The sequence below is a fragment of the Schistocerca nitens genome, chromosome 1, assembly GCF_023898315.1.
Source record: "Schistocerca nitens isolate TAMUIC-IGC-003100 chromosome 1, iqSchNite1.1, whole genome shotgun sequence".
Lineage (NCBI taxonomy): Eukaryota > Metazoa > Arthropoda > Insecta > Orthoptera > Acrididae > Schistocerca > Schistocerca nitens.
In genome coordinates, this window is record NC_064614.1 from 633,406,196 (window position 1) to 633,427,588 (window position 21,393).

Sequence of the window (21,393 nt, forward strand, 5' to 3'; positions counted from 1 at the left end):
CATGATGCTCCAATCGTTGCTCTGTGACCAGGAACTCTGTCAAGTTGCTTTTGTCTAAAAGATTTTCAAAACCATCTGTGTTCATTTTGACAGCAAAAATTATACTTCTAAGTTCAAACCAGAAGAAAAGCACTGGATCAAGACATCACTTGAACTAAATTTCATTCTCACTACAAAACTCTTAGGTAAATAAAATTTCATGGGCTTCTGATATGTACACATGTAACCATCTGAGTACCATATCTTGTACTGTGGCTCATCATTCTTTGGTATTTTTTTTCGCTGATGATCCACATAACAGTGAAAGCATTACTTTCGCCATTTTAAGTTATGTCATTTATCCATTGTTGTTACCAGTGGTGCTTGTGTTTAGTATGTAAATGCAAAGAGAGTCTTGTATACTTTCAGTTAATTGTTCTGTCACTAACCTCTGTAGCCCTGCTGTAGCATCTTTTATGGTAGTTTACTAATTTACTGTCAAAACATCCTTCTCAACTACCATAAAAGACTGGCCTCACCAATGTACTCTGTCTCATTCTACCACCATGCACTCCATCTATTCTCTCTGGTGGCACCTGGCAACACTAGGATATGCTCCGCTGAGATCACTTTTTCGGCTTCAGACTCTTTTAAAAAACTTATAAATGGGAATTATTCCACTAGTGTACTTATTAATGTAATACTAGATGTGCTCGATTTATGCACCATTGTCGTATGTTCACTAAGATGAAAATCATTGTTAAACTTTCAACATGTACTGTTTAGTGCACACTACAGACAGGTGTAGCAGAATGACACTGTGGACTGGCTAGTGATACATTACCTCTTGCTACGGTACACTGTGTTGTAACATGTTTTCTTAAATGCCCAGTATTCTAATAGCAGATAGCCAGCTGAATATGTCTGACACAATGTCCAAACTTTAAACTCAACAATTTTATTAGGTCAGTTTCTCTATTGACTCATTTTGATGAAAAAAGTCTTAAATGTTAATGCATTTACACATGTCCTTTAGGACTGGCTGAAGATAAATGCCTTTAATAGAGCAGGGCGGGATGAAATAACAATTGGTCACATTATATGTAATTAGACACAGGGAAAAATTGTTTTATTTTATGACGAAATTTAGTGTTATTTTTGCAGCATTTGGTGGTGTTATTTTTTCCCAAATTTGGTGTGGTTATTTTTTCCGCCAATTGGTTTCATCATTTTTTACCACACTCCGAACCCTATTTTTGCCATATTCAGTGTCATCGTTTTTTTTTTTTTTTTTTGCCCGATTCAGTGCTTTTATTTTTCTGCCAGATTTGGTGTCTTTATTTTTTTGCTGGATTTGGTGTACACTCTCTCTCTCTCTCTCTCTCTCTCTCTCTCTCTCTCTCTCTCTCTCTCCCCCCCCCCCTTCCCCCCCCGCCCCCCCCCCCCCCCCCCCCAAAAAAATTCAGTGTTATTTTTTGCATAATTCTTTGCTATCTTTTACGAAATTCGGTATTAACTCTTGCACAACTTGGCGTTATGTTTTGTATAATTCGGTGTTATCTTTTTCCAAATTTAGTCATTTTTTGCCAAATTTAGTGTAATTTTTTTGCCAAGTGACTTTTTTCGAAATTTAGTGACACTTTTATCCAAATTTAGTGCCTTTTTTCCAAATTCACTGCATTTTTTTGCCAAATTTGTTGGTTTTCGGCCTCTTCTTCAATTTTTTGTTGCTTTTTGCCTAATGTGATGTTCTTTATCCTGCCAAATTTGCCTTTTTCTGTCAAATTTTGTGTCAGTGTGTTTTGCCAAATCCTGTGTTATTTTTGCTGATTTCTGTGCCATTTCCTTTGTCACATCAAAGTTTGTTATGCAGGAAATAAACTATTAGTTTCAGATTATACACAAATATCAGCCTTGAGGGAATTAAATGTCAAAATGCAATTTTAACATTCAATAACATTCAGTTACAAATATGAGTAAACTGCTGTCCTCTGGTTTATGATAATGTTATGTGGCAAAATTACAAATTTTACCATGTCCTGTGAAAATCACTTATTTCGTTAAAACTGCTAATTCCACATAATTTCTTGCATTACTGGTTTTGTGAAATTTTCCTGACCCTGTGTATAATCCATGTTTGGGACAATGTAAGTTGGCGAAGGGAAAGGGCGTTTGTCATCGGTAAGGCACACTTTGAACCTAGTTTTTAAGATCTTAAAAACAAAAATGAAGCATTCACTGATGCATCTGAAGATAAACACTGAACAGTTCTATAAGCTATATGATGTTTGTACAGACCAAGTCATGTTAAATTTCTATCCATCTCGTATGAGTCAGCTGTTCAGATCTTGCAAATTTTGTGGAATACCATCAACTGCATCACAAATCTTTCTGAAGACAAGTCAGCAACGCATTTCAGTTTGACAAAATGATACAGTTTTTCCTTTACTTTTTGTTACAAAACTTCAGTAGTAATCATAAAATTTTAAAAATATATTCCTTAGAAAACTGGTACACCTGCGTAATATCATGTAGAGCCCCTGTGAGCATGCAGAAGTGCCGCAACACGATGTCGCATGAACTCAGCTAATGTCTGAAGTATGCTGGAGGGAATTGACACCACAAATCTTGCAGGGCTGTCGATAAATCCGTAAGAGTATGAGGGGGTGGAGATCTCTTCAGAACAGCATGTTGCACGGCATCCCAGATATGCTCAACAGTGGCAAGGCATCCCAGATATGCTCAACAGTGTTCATGTCTCGTGAGTTTGGTGAAGTGTTTAAACTCATAAGAATGTTTCTGGAGCCACTCTGTACCAATTCTGGACATGTAGGTGTTACATTGTCCTGCTGAAATTGGCCAAGTCTATTGGAATGCACAATGGACATGAATGGATGCAGGTGATCAGACAGGATGCTTATGTACATGGCACCTGTCAGAGTCGTCTCTAGACATATCAGAGATCCCATATAAGAACTGCATATGCCACCTGACATTACAGAGCCTCCACCAGCTTGAACAGTCTCCTGCTGACATGCAGGGTCCATAGATTCATGAGATTGTCTCCATACCTGTACACATCCATCTGCTCAATACAATTCAAAACAAGACTTGTCCGACCAGGCAACATGTTTCCAGTCATCAACAGTCCAATGTTAATGTTGACGGGCCCAGGCAAGGCATAAAGCTGTGTGTCGTGCAGTCATCAGGGATCCTTCCCACGGGACACCGCCTTATCATATGCACCTTCAGTGCCAGGTGGGAGGGTTTGCATGCCTCGATGAAGTCGAGAGCTATGCCAGCGGTAACATAGCTACCGGCCGGGTCACCTAAGCTGGACTGGTCTCGACTGAGGAGCCAGACGAAGTGTCCCACAACATAGGGCGGGGGGCTCTGGAGGCGTAAGGAAGCCAACCTCCCTAGGGGAGTAAGCCCTAAAGAAATCCAGGTCCTCCAAGAAGGGGGTTGGGTGTGGGGCCAGTAACCCCACACCGTAAAAATGAAATATTACGGAACCTCAACAAGAGCTTTGGATGATTAATGAGACACAAAAAACACAACCTTGGAAAAGAAAAAGGACAAAAGATTTGGCAATAGTAACATGGAATGTATGAACAATGTTCAAACCTGGAAAAATGACAGAAATAGCTGATGAGATCATGAATTTCAAGTACAACATTGTGTAGCACTACAAGAAATAAGATGGCAAGGACAAGGACAGATAGATATGCCCCAGTATTCTCTGCTGTATAGTGGATCAGGCAGAAGAACAGGACAAGCCGGAACGGGATTCATAATAACAAAGGAGTTTGGAAAAGTGTTTTGGAATTTGAACACACAAATGAAAGACTTAGCAGACTGAGAATGAAACGGAAATACAGAAATATAACGAGAAATACAGAAATATAACGATGATAACAGCATACACTTCAACAGAGGAAGCAGAAGAAGAGACAAAGGAAAAGTTCTGTGAAGATCTAGAAAGGGCATGCAGTAAAGTACAGAAGTATGATCTGTTCTTAGTTATGGGAGATTTTAATGCACGGGTTGGGCAAAGCGAATATGGAAGAGTATCTGGGAGATATGCATTACATGAAGAAAGTAATGAGAATGGAGAAATGTTATGTCAGTTTGCTGCTAGAAATAAACTAATCATCAGGAGCACATGTTTCCCACATAAAATAATACATCTCGGAACATGGAATCAAATGTAAGTGGAGCAGTCAATCAAATAGACCATGTGTTAGTAAAGGCGAGGCATGCCACATCAGTTATTGATATGAGGAGCTGCAGGGGCCCTAACTGTGACTCAGATCACTATGCTGTAAAAGCTGTAGTGAGAGAGAAACTATCTGTAACACCTAAACCTGGAATGGAGAAAAATACAAACTGGGACACAGAAAAACTGAATGACCCAGAAGTTTTGAAAGCATACCAAGCAAAAATTAGGGATGCACTGACTCTCAGTGAGGAAACAATTGGAATTCAAGAGAGATGGACTACGATTCAGAAAGCGCTGATAGAGACAGCAGAAGACATAGCTGGGGTGTGAAGAAATGCACGAAATGAGTGGTTTGATGATGAATGCAGGCTAGCAATAGAACGTAAAAATGCAGCAAGACTTAGAATGATGCAGAAAAAACAAGAAGAAATGTGGAGGTGTACAAAGAATTATGCTCCAGTGCCCAAAGAATATTGAAGAAAAAGAAAAAGGAATGGCTGAAATCAAAGTTTAAAGAGATAGAAGAATTAAAGAAATAGAATGAAATGAAGAAATTCTATCATGCCTTGGGAAAGACGAGAAAAAATTTTCAACCCAAACAAAATGAATGCAAAAACAAAAACAGTGAGATAATAAGAGATGAACAAGAAATATTGCAGAGGCGGGCAGAATACTTTGAAGATGTTGTTGTTGTTGTTGTTGTTGTTGTGGTTGTGGTTGTGGTCTTCAGTCCTGAGACTGGTTTGATGCAGCTCTCCATGCTACTCTATCCTGTGCAAGCTTCATCTCCCAGTACCTACTGCAACCTACATCCTTTTGAATCTGCCTAGTGTATTCATCTCTTGGTCTCCCTCTACGATTTTTACCCTCCATGCTGCCCTTGATACCTCAGAACATGTCTTACCAACCAGACTCTTCTTCTTGTCAAGTTGCGCCACAAACTCCTCTTCTCCCCAATTCTCTTCAGTACCTCCTCATTAGTTATGTGATCTACCCATCTAATCTTCAGCACTCTTCTGTAGCACCACATTTCGAAAGCGTCTATTCTCTTCTTGTCCAAACTATTTATCGTCCATGTTTCACTTCCAGACATGGCTACACTCCATACAAATACTTTCAGAAACGACTTCCTGACACTTAAATCTATACTCGATATTAACAAATTTCTCTTCTTCAGAAACACTGTCCTTGCCATTGCCAGTCTACATTTTATATCCCCTCTACTTCGACCATCATCAGTTATTTTGCTCCCCAAATAGCAAAACTCCTTTACTACTTTAAGTGTCTCACTTCCTAATCTAATTCCCTCAGCACCACCTGACTTAATTTGACTACATTCCATTATCCTCGTTTTGCTTTTGTTTGTGTTCATCTTATATCCTCCTTTGAAGACACTGTCCATTCCGTTCAGCTGCTCTTCCAGGTCCTTTGCTGTCTCTGACAGAATTACAATGTCATCGGCGAACTTCAAAGTTTTTATTTCTTCTCCATAGATTTTAATACCTACACCGAATTTTTCATTTGTTTCCTTTACTGCTTGCTCCATATACAGATTGAATAACATCAGGGATAGGCTACAACCCTATCTCACTCCCTTCCCAACCACTGCTTTCCTTTCATGCCCCTCGACTCTTATAACTGCCATCTGCTTTCTGTACAAATTGTAAATAGCCTTTCGCTCCCTGTATTTTACCCCTGCCATCTTTAGAATTTGAAAGACAGTATTCCAGTCGACATTGTCAAAAGCTTTCTCTAAGTCTACAAATGCTAGAAACATAGGTTTGCCTTTGCTTAATGTTTCTTCTAAGATAAATTGTAGGGTCAGTATTGCCTCATGTGTTCCAATATTTCTACGGAATCCAAACTGATCTTCCCCGAGGTCAGCTTTTACCAGTTTTTCCATTTGTCTGTAAAGAATTCACGTTAGTATTTTGAAGCTGTGACTTATTAAACAGATAGTTCGGTAATTTTCACATCTGTCAACACCTGCTTTCTTTGGGATTGGAATTATTATATTCTTCTTGAAGTCTGAGGGTATTTCGCCTGTCTCATACATCTTGCTCACCAGATGGTAGAGTTTTGTCATGACTGGCTCTCCCAAGGCCATCAGTAGTTCTAATGGAATGTTGTCTACTCCCGGGGCCTTGTTTCGACTCAGGTCTTTCAGTGCTCTGTCAAACTCTTCATGCAGTATCGTATCTCCCATTCCATCTTCATCTACATCCTCTTCCATTTCCATAATATTGTCCTCAAGTACATCGCCCTTGTATAGACCCTCTATATACTCCTTCCACCTTTCTGCTTTCCCTTCTTTGTTTAGAACTGGGTTTCCATCTGAGCTCTTGACATTCATACAAGTAATTCTCTTTTCTCCAAAGGTCTATTTAATTTTCCTATAGGCAGTGTCTATCTTACCCCTAGTGAGATAAGCCTCTACATCCTTACATTTGTCCTCTAGCCATCCCTGCTTAGCCATTTTGCACTTCCTGTCGATCTCATTTTTGAGACGTTTGTATTCCTTTTTGCCTGCTTCATTTACTGCATTTTTATATTTTCTCCTGTCTTCAATTAAATTCAATATTTCTTCCGTTACCCAAGGATTTCTAATAGCCCTCGTCTTTTTACCTACTTGATCCTCTGCTGCCTTCACTACTTCATCCCTCAGAGCTACCCATTCTTCTTCTACTGTATTTCTTTCCTCCATTCCTGTCAGTTGTTCCCTTATGCTCTCCCTGAAACTCTGTACAACCTCTGGTTTAGTCAGTTTATCCAGGTCCCATCTCCTTAAATTCCCACCTTTTTGCAGTTTCTTCAGTTTTAATCTACAGTTCATAACCAATAGATTGTGGTCAGAGTCCACATCTGCTCCTGGAAATGTCTTACAGTTTAAAACCTGGTTCCTAAATCTCTTTGAAGATATGCTCAACAAAAACTCAGGTCAAGCTGCAAGAGGTACACAGATACAGGAAGAGAAAACAGAGGCAAGAAAAATTGAAAGGGATGAGGCACAAAATCCAACCCTGCTGGAAGTGGAAACAGTGATAAATAAACTAAAAAATAACCGTGCACCTGGTGGAGATGGGATCATGTCAGAACTAATAAAATCAGGGGGGCAACCTCTAGGACATGAAATATTTAAACTAATAAATAACATATGGGTAAATGAAAGCATGCCGGAGGAGTGGAATACTGGAATAATTTGCCCAATATATGAGAAAGGAGAAAAGCTCAATCGTGAAAACTATAGAGGCATAACCCTACTGAATACAATATATAAGATTTTCTCTGGAGTGCTGAACAAAAGAATAAAGAAGTGCACGGAAAAGATACTCAGAGAATACCAATGTGGATTCCGATCAAACAGAGGTACATCGGACCAGTTGTTTGTTGTTAGACAAATAATGGAAAATTTTTATGAATATGGTATAGATCTCCACTTCCTGTTCATTGACCTTAAACAAGCTTTTGATAGTATTAATAGACCAGCATTGTGTTAAGGGCTGAAAGAACTGGACATCTGTGATGAACTGAGAAGGTCAGTCGAGCTAACAATAAAGGATACAAAAGTAAAAGTAAATAACAGAATGACCAGGCAGTTTGACTTTGAGGATGGAGTGTAACAAGGTGATGGCCTCTCTGCAGCAATGTTTAACTTAGCACTGCATAGTATCATACAAAAAGTAGATAAAAGAGGAACAATAATGATGAAGTCCAGCCAGATATGTGCATATGTAGATGATATTGCCACCGTGGAAAGGGATGTAACATCGCTTAAAGAAATATATGGACAAATGGAAGCAGAAGGAACAAGAATTGGACTTACTGTAAATGGAAGCAAGACAACATATATGGTTATGTCCAATACTGAAGCTAGAAGAACACCAGAGGACCTGAAGATCTCTGATAAATGCTTCAAAGCTGTTAGATGCTTCCATTATTTAGGTGTCCTCCTAACCAATGATAATAGTATGAGAAAATGTATTAAAGAAAGGATATTAGCAGAAAACAAGGCCTATTATGCAAACCTAAAGACATTCAAGAACTCTCTAATTACAACAACAATTAAACTGATTGTATACTATTCACTTGTGTGACTGTTGCCCCATATGGATCAGAAGTGTGGACAGTGACAGAGGCAGACAGTAACAGTCTAAGGGCATCAGAAAGAAAAATCTTACGAAAAATCTATGGGCCTGTGAGAGAGGCAGAAGGTTGGAGAGTGAGACACAACCATGAAATACAGGAGCTTATACAAGGGAAACATATAGTGAAAGTTATCAAATCTCAAAGAATATGTTGGTTAGGACAGGATGCCCAAAAGAATCATGAATGCCAGGATATATTCCACCAGAAGGAATGGTAGACCAAGACATAGATGGGTGGACAATGTGCTGTCTGACCTTGCTAAGATGGGGATCCATGGATGGAAGAAAAAAGCTGAGAACAGAGAGATATGGAGGAAGGTTGTTGAGGAAGCCAAGGGCTGTAGTGTTGAAGAAGAAGAAGAAGAAGGTCATCAAGGATACATGAGTGGGCCTTCGGCTCCAAAAGTCGATATCAGTGATGTGTAATGGTTCGCACGTTTACACTTGTTGATGGCCCAGCATTGAAATCTACAGCAATGTGTGGAAGGATTGCACTTTTGTCACGCTGAACGATTCTCGTCAGTTGTTGTTGGTTCCTTTTGTGCGGGATCTTTCTCCGACCACAGCGACGTCGGAGGTTTGATGTTTTACTGGATTCCTGATAGTCACGGTACACTCGTGAAATGCTTATACAGAAAAATCCCCACTTCATCACTACCTTGGAGGTTCTGTGTTCTATCGCTCATGTGCCAACTATAACACCACATTCAAACTCACTTAAATTTTGATAACCTTCCATTGTAGCAGCAGTAACCTATCTAACAATTGCACGAGACACTTGTTATCTTATATAGGCTTTGCTGACAGCAGCACCATATTCTACCTGTTTACATATCTCTGTATTTGAATACGCATGCCTATACCAGTTTCTTTGGTGCTTCAGTGTATAATAGATATGAAAAATGCAGTCGAACATGTTTCAACAAGTTTGCTTTGTTCTTTCATTTTTTTCTTCTTTTAAGCTTGCAAATTTATCTGTTGTCTATCTGTTAAAAAGTATGAGTTTTGCCAAACTTTTCCTGTACTGAAGGCCATCACTATTCAGAATGGTGAAACTAATGCTGACTGAAGCTGTGACATTACCAAATTAATATGCAGGCAACTGCTGGTATAAATTCCTGATTTTCAGCATCTTTGTGCAAAATACTATTTATGTCTGATACTGTGCACCTAAATTATCTTAGCTGATACAAACACAGACCAAATCAATCATTTTATTGTATACTTGCACATGTTGTTGTATCTATCAGCATCTTCACTATGTAAAAACTAATATCAAAATTGCAGACAAAAATAACAAGCAGCACAAGGCTCCCAATATCTGCTAAAATCGGTGAAAGGGTCACAAATGCCCCTCACTTTTTCATGGAAGTCTTATGCTCATTTCCTGTTATGTCAGTGATATGGTGACTAACTGTTACATAAGAAAGTTCAATTTGAAATTTGTCTTGTGTTCTACTATTTTAACCACACACTGCCATAAATTACAAACAACTCTGTGCTCCAGGCATCCACAGCTGTGGTAATAATACATCCTACAAAAAGAACACTGCATACAGCTATATGATAATTTTTAATGTGACATGATCTGTCCCATGGCATATACATTTAGGTGTATGTAATACACTCCTGGAAATTGAAATAAGAACACCGTGAATTCATTGTCCCAGGAAGGGGAAACTTTATTGACACATTCCTGGGGTCAGATACATCACATGATCACACTGACAGAACCACAGGCACATAGACACAGGCAACAGAGCATGCACAATGTCGGCACTAGTACAGTGTATATCCACCTTTCGCAGCAATGCAGGCTGCTATTCTCCCATGGAGACGATCGTAGAGATGCTGGATGTAGTCCTGTGGAACGGCTTGCCATGCCATTTCCACCTGGCGCCTCAGTTGGACCAGCGTTCGTGCTGGATGTGCAGACCGCGTGAGACGACGCTTCATCCAGTCCCAAACATGCTCAATGGGGGACAGATCCGGAGATCTTGCTGGCCAGGGTAGTTGACTTACACCTTCTAGAGCACGTTGGGTGGCACGGGATACATGCGGACGTGCATTGTCCTGTTGGAACAGCAAGTTCCCTTGCCGGTCTAGGAATGGTAGAACGATGGGTTCGATGACGGTTTGGATGTACCGTGCACTATTCCGTGTCCCCTCGACGATCACCAGTGGTGTACGGCCAGTGTAGGAGATCGCTCCCCACACCATGATGCCGGGTGTTGGCCCTGTGTGCCTCGGTCATATGCAGTCCTGATTGTGGCGCTCACCTGCACGGCGCCAAACACACATACGACCATCATTGGCACCAAGGCAGAAGTGACTCTCATCGCTGAAGACGACACGTCTCCATTCGTCCCTCCATTCACGCCTGTCGCGACACCACTGGAGGCGGGCTGCACGATGTTGGGGCGTGAGCGGAAGACGGCCTAACGGTGTGCGGGACCGTAGCCCAGCTTCATGGAGACGGTTGCGAATGGTCCTCGCCGATACCCCAGGAGCAACAGTGTCTCTAATTTGCTGGGAAGTGGCGGTGCGGTCCCCTACGGCACTGCGTAGGATCCTACGGTCTTGGCGTGCATCCGTGCGTCGCTGCGGTCCGGTCCCAGGTGCACCTTCCGCCGACCACTGGCGACAACATCGATGTACTGTGGAGACCTCACGCCCCACGTGTTGAGCAATTCGGCGGTACGTCCACCCGGCCTCCCGCATGCCCACTATACGCCCTCGCTCAAAGTCCGTCAACTGCACATACGGTTCACGTCCACGCTGTCGCGGCATGCTACCAGTGTTAAAGACTGCGATGGAGCTCCGTATGCCACGGCAAACTGGCTGACACTGACGGCGGCGGTGCACAAATGCTGCGCAGCTAGCGCCATTCGACGGCCAACACCGCGGTTCCTGGTGTGTCCGCTGTGCCGTGCGTGTGATCATTGCTTGTAGAGCCCTCTCGCAGTGTCCGGAGCAAGTATGGTGGGTCTGACACACCGGTGTCAATGTGTTCTTTTTTCCATTTCCAGGAGTGTACTTTAATGACTAAAAGTATTGTGTACGGATGTGGCTATAGGCCATGAAACTGGCCATGTTCCATTAAAGTTTATCATACAGCTCTGTGTGGTGGTGCCTTTGCAAGATTGTCATAAATGATTTCATATAAATAGCAGGATGTAAACACCATTGCTTTTATTGTCATTTTATCTATTATGCCCAGATCTACTTTACCTTTTTATAGGGCATTGAAGATTATATGGGAGATATGGATTTTAAGGTGGCTGGGACTAGAAAAGGTGTGACAGCACTACAGGCAGACATCAAGATACCAGGCCTTCCTCTGAAGATTGTAATGGAAGCTGTCCAAGCAGCCACGGAAGCAAAGTCGCGCATTATAGACAAAATGAATGAGACACTGTCTAAACCGAGGTATGGTCATGTAAATCCGTTAAATAAAATTCAGTTTTTTACAATGAGAAAGATGTGCAGCGTTTCAAATAAGATTTTTATATGTGAATTGTAAGATTAAGATCAAGAATAACAGCAAGGTAGACTACATTTACCCTTGGTAACTTAAGTGAATAAATAATGTGAAGACTTAGAAAGGCGTAGATACTTGATATACTGTCAAAAGTCAGAGTTAAACTGCAGCTATCTGCTGAGTGTTTAGGTGTATGAACTTATGATCATCAATGCTTTTGTACAGAGTAAATCATTTTACACTTACTACTGAGTGCAAATGTAAAGCAAACATTTCTCTCGTCTCTTGATATTCACTGTTAAAATGCAGTTAGATACCTTTTTATCTCTTCACTATTAACTTGAACTGTAGCAGTGGTTGACAACCATGTGTACAATAGCAGAGAATAAAACATAGCAGAGAATAAAACATAGAAAGCAATCAATAGTTCAACAAGGTTGTTACGACACAAAACATTGCATAACACTGTCGTACTTATTCTTAGTAGGAAATATTTGGAATGTTGAGTGTCAAGATTGTGACGGATTGAATGTTTTGATGAGTTCTTTAAATAAACAATACTGTATTGTTATACAGTATGAAGCCCCTCTTTTGTACTTTCCAGGGTACTTACAAACTGGTGGAGATGACAGGATAATGTAAATGGTGGGAAATCACTTTCATTGACTGTGGATATTGTATAACAGACACAGACTCTTTGACTGTTTAGAGATGTCACTAAACCCGCCCAAAGATGTAAACAACCACGCATGAACAGTGCCTATTACACGGAGGGGGTCCGACAGTCGATCAGTTCCAGTCATTCCACCAGGAAGGAGGTACACGGCTTGTGTTGTCTGTAGTTCAACCATGCCTACACAGTCAAGACCACGGTTTGATCAGATCAGCATTGTTACTTTGTGCCAGGAAGGGCTCTCAACAAGGGAAGTGTCCAGGCCTCTCAGAGTGAACCAAAGGGTGTTGTTCGGACATGGAGGAGATACAGAGACAGGAACTGTCGATGACATGCCTCGCTCAGGCCGCCCAATGGCCACTACTGCAGTGGATGATGGCTACCTACGGATTACGGCCTTTCCCACCGGAGGATCGAGTCCTCCCTCATGCATGGTTGTGTGTGTTGTTCTTAGCATAAGTTAGTTTAAGTTAGTTTAATTAATGTGTAAGTCTAGGGACCGATGACCTCAGCAGTTTGGTTGCTTAAGAGCACACACACACACACACACACACACACACACACACACACACACACACACACCTACACCTACACCTACACCTACGGTTTATGGCTCAGAGGAACCCTGATAACAATGGCACCATGTTGAATAATGCTTTTCGTGCAGCCACAGGACCTGTGCGCAATAGGCTGCATGATGCGCAACTTCGCTCCCAATGTCCATCTTTGCAACCATGACACCATGTAGCGTAGCACAGATAGGCGCAACAGTGTGCCGAATGGACCACTCAGGATTGGCATCACATTCTCTTCACCAGTGAGTGTTGCATATGCCTTCAACCAGACAATCGTTGGAGACATGTTTGGAGGCAACCTGGTCAAGCTGAATGCCTTAGACACACTGTCCAGCAAGTGCAGCAAGGTGGTTCCCTGCTGTTTTGGGGTGGCATTATGTGAGGCTGACGTTCGCCGCTGGTGGTCATTGAAGGCACCGTAAAGGCTGTACAATACATGAAAGCCATCTTCCGACCAACAGTGCAACCATATCGGCAGCATATTGGCGAGGTATTCATCTTCATGGATGACAATTCGCACTCCCATCGTGCGCATCTTGTGATTGACTTCCTTCAGGATAATGATATCGCTTGACTAGAGTGGCAAGCATGTTGTCCAGACATGAACCCTATCAAACATATTTGGGATAGATTGAAAAGGGCTGTTTATGGATGACATGACCCACCAACCACTCTGAGGGATCTACACCAAATCGCCCTTGAGGAGTGGGACAACCTAGACCAACAGTGCTTTGATGAATTTATGGAGAGTATGCCACGATGAATACAGGCATGAATCAATGCAAGAGGACGTGCTACTGGGTATTAGAGGTACCAGTGTGTACAGCAATTTGGACCACCACCTCTGAAGGTCTCACTGTGTGGTGGTACAATATGCAATGTGTGGTTTTCATGAGCAACGAAAAGGGCAGAAATGATGTTTATGTTGATCCCTATTCCCATTTTCTGTACAGGTTCCAGAACTCTCAGAACTGACGTGATGCAAAACTTCTTTTGATGTGTGTATTTAATGTTGTTATGTTCTGTCAAGCAGTGAAGAAAAATTCAGTTAATATTATGTTACAAAACATAAATAAGCCATTTTATTAATTGTATTGGCCTGTAAATTGAAACCTTTAGTCTTACTAAGTTTGATATTTCATGAACAAATAGATACTTCCTACTTTTATTACAAAAGGGGAAAAAAATCTGAATTACATTTTGTTTCAGCTTCTTCTAGTGAATATTCATTATATTTACTACTCACCAAGTGGCAGCAGGAGAAAACAGGTGTGATAGATAAAGACGTGTGCAAGCTTTCAGAGTTAGTGGCTCCTTCTTCTGATGGGAGGTTGAAGGCAAAGGAAGAGGAATGAAGGAAAAAGACTAGCAAGATTTAGAAAATGGGCTGAGTTATGGAAAAGTTGGCTAGAGAACCCTGGGTCAGGGGAGACTAACCAGACAGAATGAGAAGGAAAAACAGTCAGTCTCCCCTGAACCAGGGCTCTGGGTGGCATTTCCATCTCTCTGCCCATTTCCTAAACCTTGCCAATTTTTTCTCTTCATCCCTCTTTCTACCCCTTCATTCCTCCTGCCAGAAGGAACCAATCGCTCTGGATCCGAAAGCTTGTGTGTTTTCTTAACTTTTATGTATGTTTGCTCCTGCAGCTGCTTGGTGAGTAGATTTTTTTATCCATCCAGTTACCTTATAGTAGCTGAGTACCCAACATTGCTGGGGTACGTATTTATTCCAATCTTCTATTAGTCTATCTCCACCATCCTCTGTCTCTGTCCATCTACACCAGCCCCTCTCTCTGTCCACCTCCACTGCCCCCTCTCTCTGTCCACCTCCACTGCCCCCTCCACTGCCCCCTCTCTCTGTCCACCGCCACTGTCCCCTCTATCTGTCTGCCTCCACTGCCTCCTCTCTCTGTCCACTTCCTCTTTCTCCATCCCCCACTCTCTGTCCACTTCCTCTTTCTCCATCCCCCACTCTCTGTCCACCTCCTCCTCCTCCATCCCCCACTCTCTGTCCACCTCCACTTCGTCCTCCTCCATCCCCACTCTCTGTCCTCCTCCTCCTCCTCCTCCTCCTCCGTCCCCCACTCTGTCCTCCTCCTCCTCCTCCTCCTCCTCCTCCTCCGTCTCCCAATCTCTGTCCACCTCCTCCTCCATCACCTACTCTCTGTCTACCTCCTCCTCCATCACCCACTCTCTGTCCTCCTCCTCCTCCTCCTCCTCCTCCTCCTCCATCCCCCACTCTGTCCGTCTCCTCCTCCTCCTCCTCCTCCTCCTCCTCCATCCCCCACTCTGTCCATCTCCTCCTCCTCCTCCTCCATCCCCCACTCTGTCCTCCTCCTCCTCCTCCTCCTCCTCCTCCTCCATCCCCCACTCTGTCCATCTCCTCCTCCTCCTCCTCCTCCTCCTCCATCCCCCACTCTCTGCCCATCTCCTCCTCCATCCCCCACTCCATGTCCACCTCCTCCTGCCCCTTTCTGTGTCCATCCCCTCTCCTCCCGGGACATCTTCTCCTCTCTTTCTCTGCCCATTTCCTCCTCCCCTTCCAGCTGTTCATCTCCTCTGCCCATTTCCTCCTCCCCTTCCAGCTGTTCATCTCCTCCTCCCACTGTCTTTGTCCAACTACTCCTCTTTCCTTTCTCTGCCCATTTCCTCCTCCCCTTCCAGCTGTTCATCTCCTCTGCCCATTTCCTCCTCCCCTTCCAGCTGTTCATCTCCTCCTCCCACTGTCTTTGTCCAACTACTCCTCTTTCCTTTCTCTGCCCATCTCCTCCTCTCCCCTCCATCTCTTCATTTCCCTCTCCTCCCTCTCTGTCCATTTCCTCCTCCTCCTTTCTGTGCATATCCCCTCATTCCTCCTTGCTGTCTGTCCTCCTCCTCCTCCTCCTCCTCCTCCTCCTTTCTCTCCCCATGTTATCACACTCACTTCAATGGAAGGCTGGTGGTTCTTACTCCACAGCATTTCTTTTCAGATTGTTAACTAATGTGTGCACCAAATTTGATTGAAATCATTCCAGAGGTGTAGGAAGAGCTTTTTACCCATGGCATTGTCCGCATACACATATGTCAAATATATATCACACATATTGTACACGTATTTCACCTGTATGTCTAGCGAATTTTGCCTTGCAATTTCATTTTCATGCAGCTCAATGTTTATGACAATGTATATTTTGAACTATGTGCTGTACAGTAATATAATTATGCAGATACATCCATTTTTATGTGTGCATACTGTCTGCAAAATTGTTTATGATCAGAAGTAGTAGCAACGAAGTAATAAATTAAAATATCATGCATGATGTGGCAGTTTATTATACATCTCGGTGTTTGTGACATCATATGTCCTGAACTGCATGTTGAACAATGATATATTTTTGTAGGTATCTTCAGCACCACATGTGGATACTGTCTGTGAAATGTGTAGAAGATAGAGTTAGCAGAAAAGAAGTAATGAATTAAAATGCCGTGCATGATGTGGCAATTTTTCTCGCATCTCAGTGTTTGACATCATATCTCCTGAACTGTGTCGTACAGTGATATATATATTTTTTAGGCACATTCAGTGGCAGATGTAATACTGTCTGCGAAAAGTGTTGTGAATAGAGCTAGTAGCAATGAAGTACTGAATTTAAACATCTTGCTTGATGTAGTAGTTATTCGTGTGTTTCAGTGTTTATGGCATCAGTGAAGACACAATTAACCAGACTAATTGGTGTCTTAAGTCGTTCGGATAATCAAAACTCCAGATAATTGAATGCACAGGGTTTGTAACGTAAATAGTGGCAACTATTTAGTCACAACCAATCGAAAGAGTTACATGTTTACACCTGTTACTGTCCTTCAAAGTAGTCACCAGCGTTGTGTAGAACCCATTGCCAGTGATGTAAAAGACGTAGTATACCGTTGGCAGGGCCTGTTCTGTTGATGGTGCAAATGGAGTGGTCTAAAGTTAGGGTGATTCTCATGTATGACTGTGATGGTGTTATCCTAATGCATTACGTTCCACCACGGCAGACCGTCAGTGCACAGTATTACTGTTTGTTTTTGGAGCATCACCTGCGACCAGCTTTGCGAAAGAAGCAGTGACACTTTCTGCGCAACCCACCCATCATTTTGCAGGACAGTGTGCAGGCGCATACACCGCAAGCTGTGGCTGCTCTGTTCAGTCGATGGGACTGGGAAGTACTGTATCATCCACCATACGCCCCGGACTTAAGTCCTTGTGACTTTGATTTGATTCCAAAGATGAAGGAACCACTTCGTGACATTCGCTTCAGAACTGTTCCAGAGATTCGACAGGCAGTAGACCGCTCCATTCACACCATCAGCAGAACAGGCTCTGCTAACGGTATACTACGCCTCCCACATAGCTGGCAATGGGTTCTACACAACACTGGTGATGACCTTGAAGGACAGTAACAGGTGCAAACATGTAACTCTTTTGTATCGGGTGTGAATAAATAGTTGCCACTATTTAAGTTCAACCCTCGTATGGAGAAAAGTGATTTTTGTATTATTAACTCTAGAAAGGTAACCTACATCATAAGGTTATCTTTTAGGTACTTCGTCATATGGCTATCTCTCTATGGTGAAAACATAATGTTAGGTGTTTATTCAGAACAACAAAAACAAATTAAACTTATTAAAATAATCAAAACTCAATATTTATTCTGAGATTAGACACACATTTTCATGTGTAAATACATATTTTATTAAAATTACTACAATACTGCAACCTTAATCATGAAATACCTAACAAAATTCACATAGGTCAGTCATTGTAGTTTAATTTTGTGTAAATGTTTAGTAGTTGTGATTTTGTGTAAACAATTTTCTGTCTTCATTGCAGCTACATCACAAATTCATTTTAATCTTGGTAAATTGTATATCTTTTATGAAACATTTGAAAGTTGTTTCTAGGGCTAGAAATGCTTCTGCATAAGTTGCATCACTGTTCCTAAATAACAAATATGGAAAGCAAAAAAAGTGTATTGCAGACATCACATCCAGAGACCCAAATCTTTTTATACACTTTCATACTAAATGTCTTTGTATACTCGCTTTTTTTACCGTCACCTATAGTTTTTTTACTTACAAGGAAAAAAAAAAGCAGAAACACACAAACAACATACTTTATCTTAGCTCATTAGGTAAAGTTAATACTGCATTAAGTTGTGCCTATCATGACATAGTGAAACACAATCTGTTTATTTTCATAATATTGTAGCAAAAGGGTAAAGTTTTGCAATTTTGTACAAGCCGACATTGGTGGTTGTTATAACCAGAACTGTATACATGGAGGTGGCCCTACCTGTGACTAGCGAGTGTGCAGGGTACAGTTATCTGCATTTTGTGGCTCACGTCGCCACCGACGACATCTGTCACATGGTTTCTGAGCCCGTCCTCAGTTCATACAGGCAGCTGGTGCAGGTGGTGAAGGCTGCTGGCCTTACGGATGTGGTGCAAGCAGAGCTCACAATTTGCAGAATTGTTCTCAGAGTTGATCAGGGTCCTCTGGTTTGGAGCCGAGTGGTGGGTCTCAACCAAAGGTTTTGTTGACTCTGTGATGGTCTTGAATGCAGATTTCTAGACCTGTGTTATCGGGTGGGAATTTGTAGGACTCCTCTTGATAGATCAGGCATGCAATACGTAAAGGAAGTAGCTACTTGGGTAACAGAGTACTGGTAGAGTGCATAAGGGCTTTTTAGGCTGGGCAGTAGTTTGAAGTATCAGTTGAACACTTGCCATTCATTACACAACAAGGGAAGTCATACTGCATTCAGAGTAAAGACACTGTTTGTCAAAATTTTATCAGTAAATTGTCAAAGTATTCGTAACAAAGTTCCTGAATTTACTGACTTCCAGGAAGGTTTTCGAGCTCAAATTACTCTTGAGGCTGATAGCTGGCTGAAACCCAAAGCTCTGAGATATTTAAGGAGTCGTGGAATGTATACCAGAAAGACAGATTAGAGGTGATAGGAGGGGAAGCGTTCATTGCAGTTGACAAAAATATTCTCTCTATTGAGGTTGAAGTTGTGTATGACACTGGAGTTATCTGGTCACATATAACAACAGGTGTAGGTGAAACCAGATTCGTTGTTGGATGTTTTTACTGGCCAACCAATTCTGCTGTGACAGTTCTAGAGTCATTCAAAGAGCCTACAGTCATGAGTGTGTAAATACCCAGACCATGCAATACTAGTTGGAGGTGACTTTAACGTACTGGATGTAGACTGGGATGTCTGTGGATTCATTGCTTGGGGTTCAGACAAACAGTCTTGCTAAATATTTTTGAACATGTTTTCTGACAACTGTCTTGAGCAGCTAGTTTGGCAGCGCACACACAATGAAAGTATCTTAGACGTTGTAATTACAAATAGATTGGACATTGTCAATGATGTCAGTGTGGAAATGGGGATTAGCAGTCATGATGTCATTGTAGCAACTATGGTTACAAAAGCTAATAAATCAATCAAATATGCAAGGAGAGCATTTCTGCTAGAGAGAGCAGATAAGCAGAGGTTAGCGTTTCACTTATTCAGACAGTGAACTAATACCACTTAGTTCCAGGAAGATGAACATAGAGGAATTATGGGCAAAATTTAAGCAGGTGAATTATGGGCAAAGTTTAAGCAGATTGTAAAGGTGCGGTCCAGAGAGTTATGTGCCCAGTAAGTGGGTTAAGGATGAAAAAGACCCACCATATTTTAATAATGAAATTCGGAAAATGCTGAGGAGGCAGAGGCTATTCCACCCTCAGTTCAAAAAAGAATGTACAAATGACTACAAGCTAAGATTAATAGAGATTTGTGCATCTGCAAAAAGATCTGTGCGCGAAGTGTGCAACATCTACCACTGCCATACCTGAGCAAAAGATCTGGCGGAGATCTCGAGAAAATTCTGGTCCTATGTTAAATCACTAAGTGGGTCCAAGGCTTTCATCCAGTCCCTAGTAGATCAGTCTGGTATGGCGGTTGAAGAAAGCAAAACGAAATCTGAAGTTTTAAATTTTGCTCTCAGGAAATTATTCACGGGAAAATCATACAAATGTACCGTCATATGGACAACATAGTAATAAGCATCCCTGGCATAGAGAAACACTGGAAAGTTTGAAAGCAAATAAGTTCACAGGTCTGGATGGACTTCAGTTTTACAAAGCGTACTCTTACAGCACTGGGCCCATATTTAGCTTGCATTTATCATGAATTTCTCACCTAGCACCAAGTCCCAAGTTAGGTTAGGTTAGGTTAGGTTTGGTTAGTGTTGTTTAACGTCCCGTCGACAACGAGGTCATTAGAGACGGAGCGCAAGCTCGGGTTAGGGAAGGATGGGGAAGGAAATCGGCCGTGCCCTTTCAAAGGAACCATCCCGGCATTTGCCTGAAACGATTTAGGGAAATCACGGAAAACCTAAATCAGGATGGCTGGAGACGGGATTGAACCATCGTCCTCCCGAATGCGAGTCCAGTGTGCTAACCACTGCGCCACCTCGCTCGGTGGAAGTCCCAAGTGATTGGAAAAAGCACAGGTAAGTTGTGTGCATAAGAGGGGTAAAAGAACGGACCCCCAAAATTGCAGACCAATATCACTGATTTTCTTCCAAAGATCTACTGGAAAACGACCTCTTTAGAAGATCATTTATAGAATTTGCAGTTTTGCTTGCGCAATACTTTACACACATTTTCAAAGAAAAGTACTGATCCTGGTGCTGTGAGCAGTGAAATTCCTTAGTGCCAGCAGAGATGACATCACATTAGTACATGCGCAGTTGAAAACAGACAGCTCTGTCTCTTCTCCTAGTTGATCATAGTGCGGCTCATTTCAGCACTTGACAATGGTTTCTAGATATTGTGGAGAGAGCATTACAAAACATGCTTTCATCCATTTTATTTGCATGCCAGCACACATTTGAAGAGAAATGGCATAATTTTAGCGTAATTACTTTCTCTGATTTGAAGAGAAATGGTATAATTTTAGTGTGATATTTACAGTGTGCTGTGACATTTTAGCACAAGACAACTGGCCACCATTGACACCTACCATGTTTCTCTACTTATTGTTTTGTAGGGTTTCAGTATATGTTAATGTTCATAGGATAACAGTCTCCATCATCAGAGATCATGCCTATGTTTAAGAGGAAAGAGGCCATATAACTGTGTTGACACTGCCCTTGTGCCTCACACCTCTTTTGGGAGTGCATACTTGGCACCATGGGGCCCAGCCCTTGCAGCACTACTCTTTTCATGCTGCAAGTTTATCCTTCTGCTATACTTTTTTACCCTCCATCTTTCTGTTGGCTGGTCTTCTTGATTCCAATTG

At 41.9% G+C, this 21,393-nt stretch overlaps 1 protein-coding gene across 1 annotated transcript in view; it reads left to right on the forward strand.

The window, feature by feature from the left end:
- The window catches only part of LOC126257987 (polyribonucleotide nucleotidyltransferase 1, mitochondrial), a 149,172-nt gene that overhangs the window by 101,104 nt on the left and 26,675 nt on the right, over positions 1 to 21,393 (forward strand). Inside the window, exon 6 of the mRNA XM_049955606.1 lies at positions 11,588 to 11,775. Coding sequence (XP_049811563.1) covers positions 11,588 to 11,775 — 188 coding nt within the window. The remainder of the gene's footprint in view (positions 1 to 11,587; positions 11,776 to 21,393) is intronic.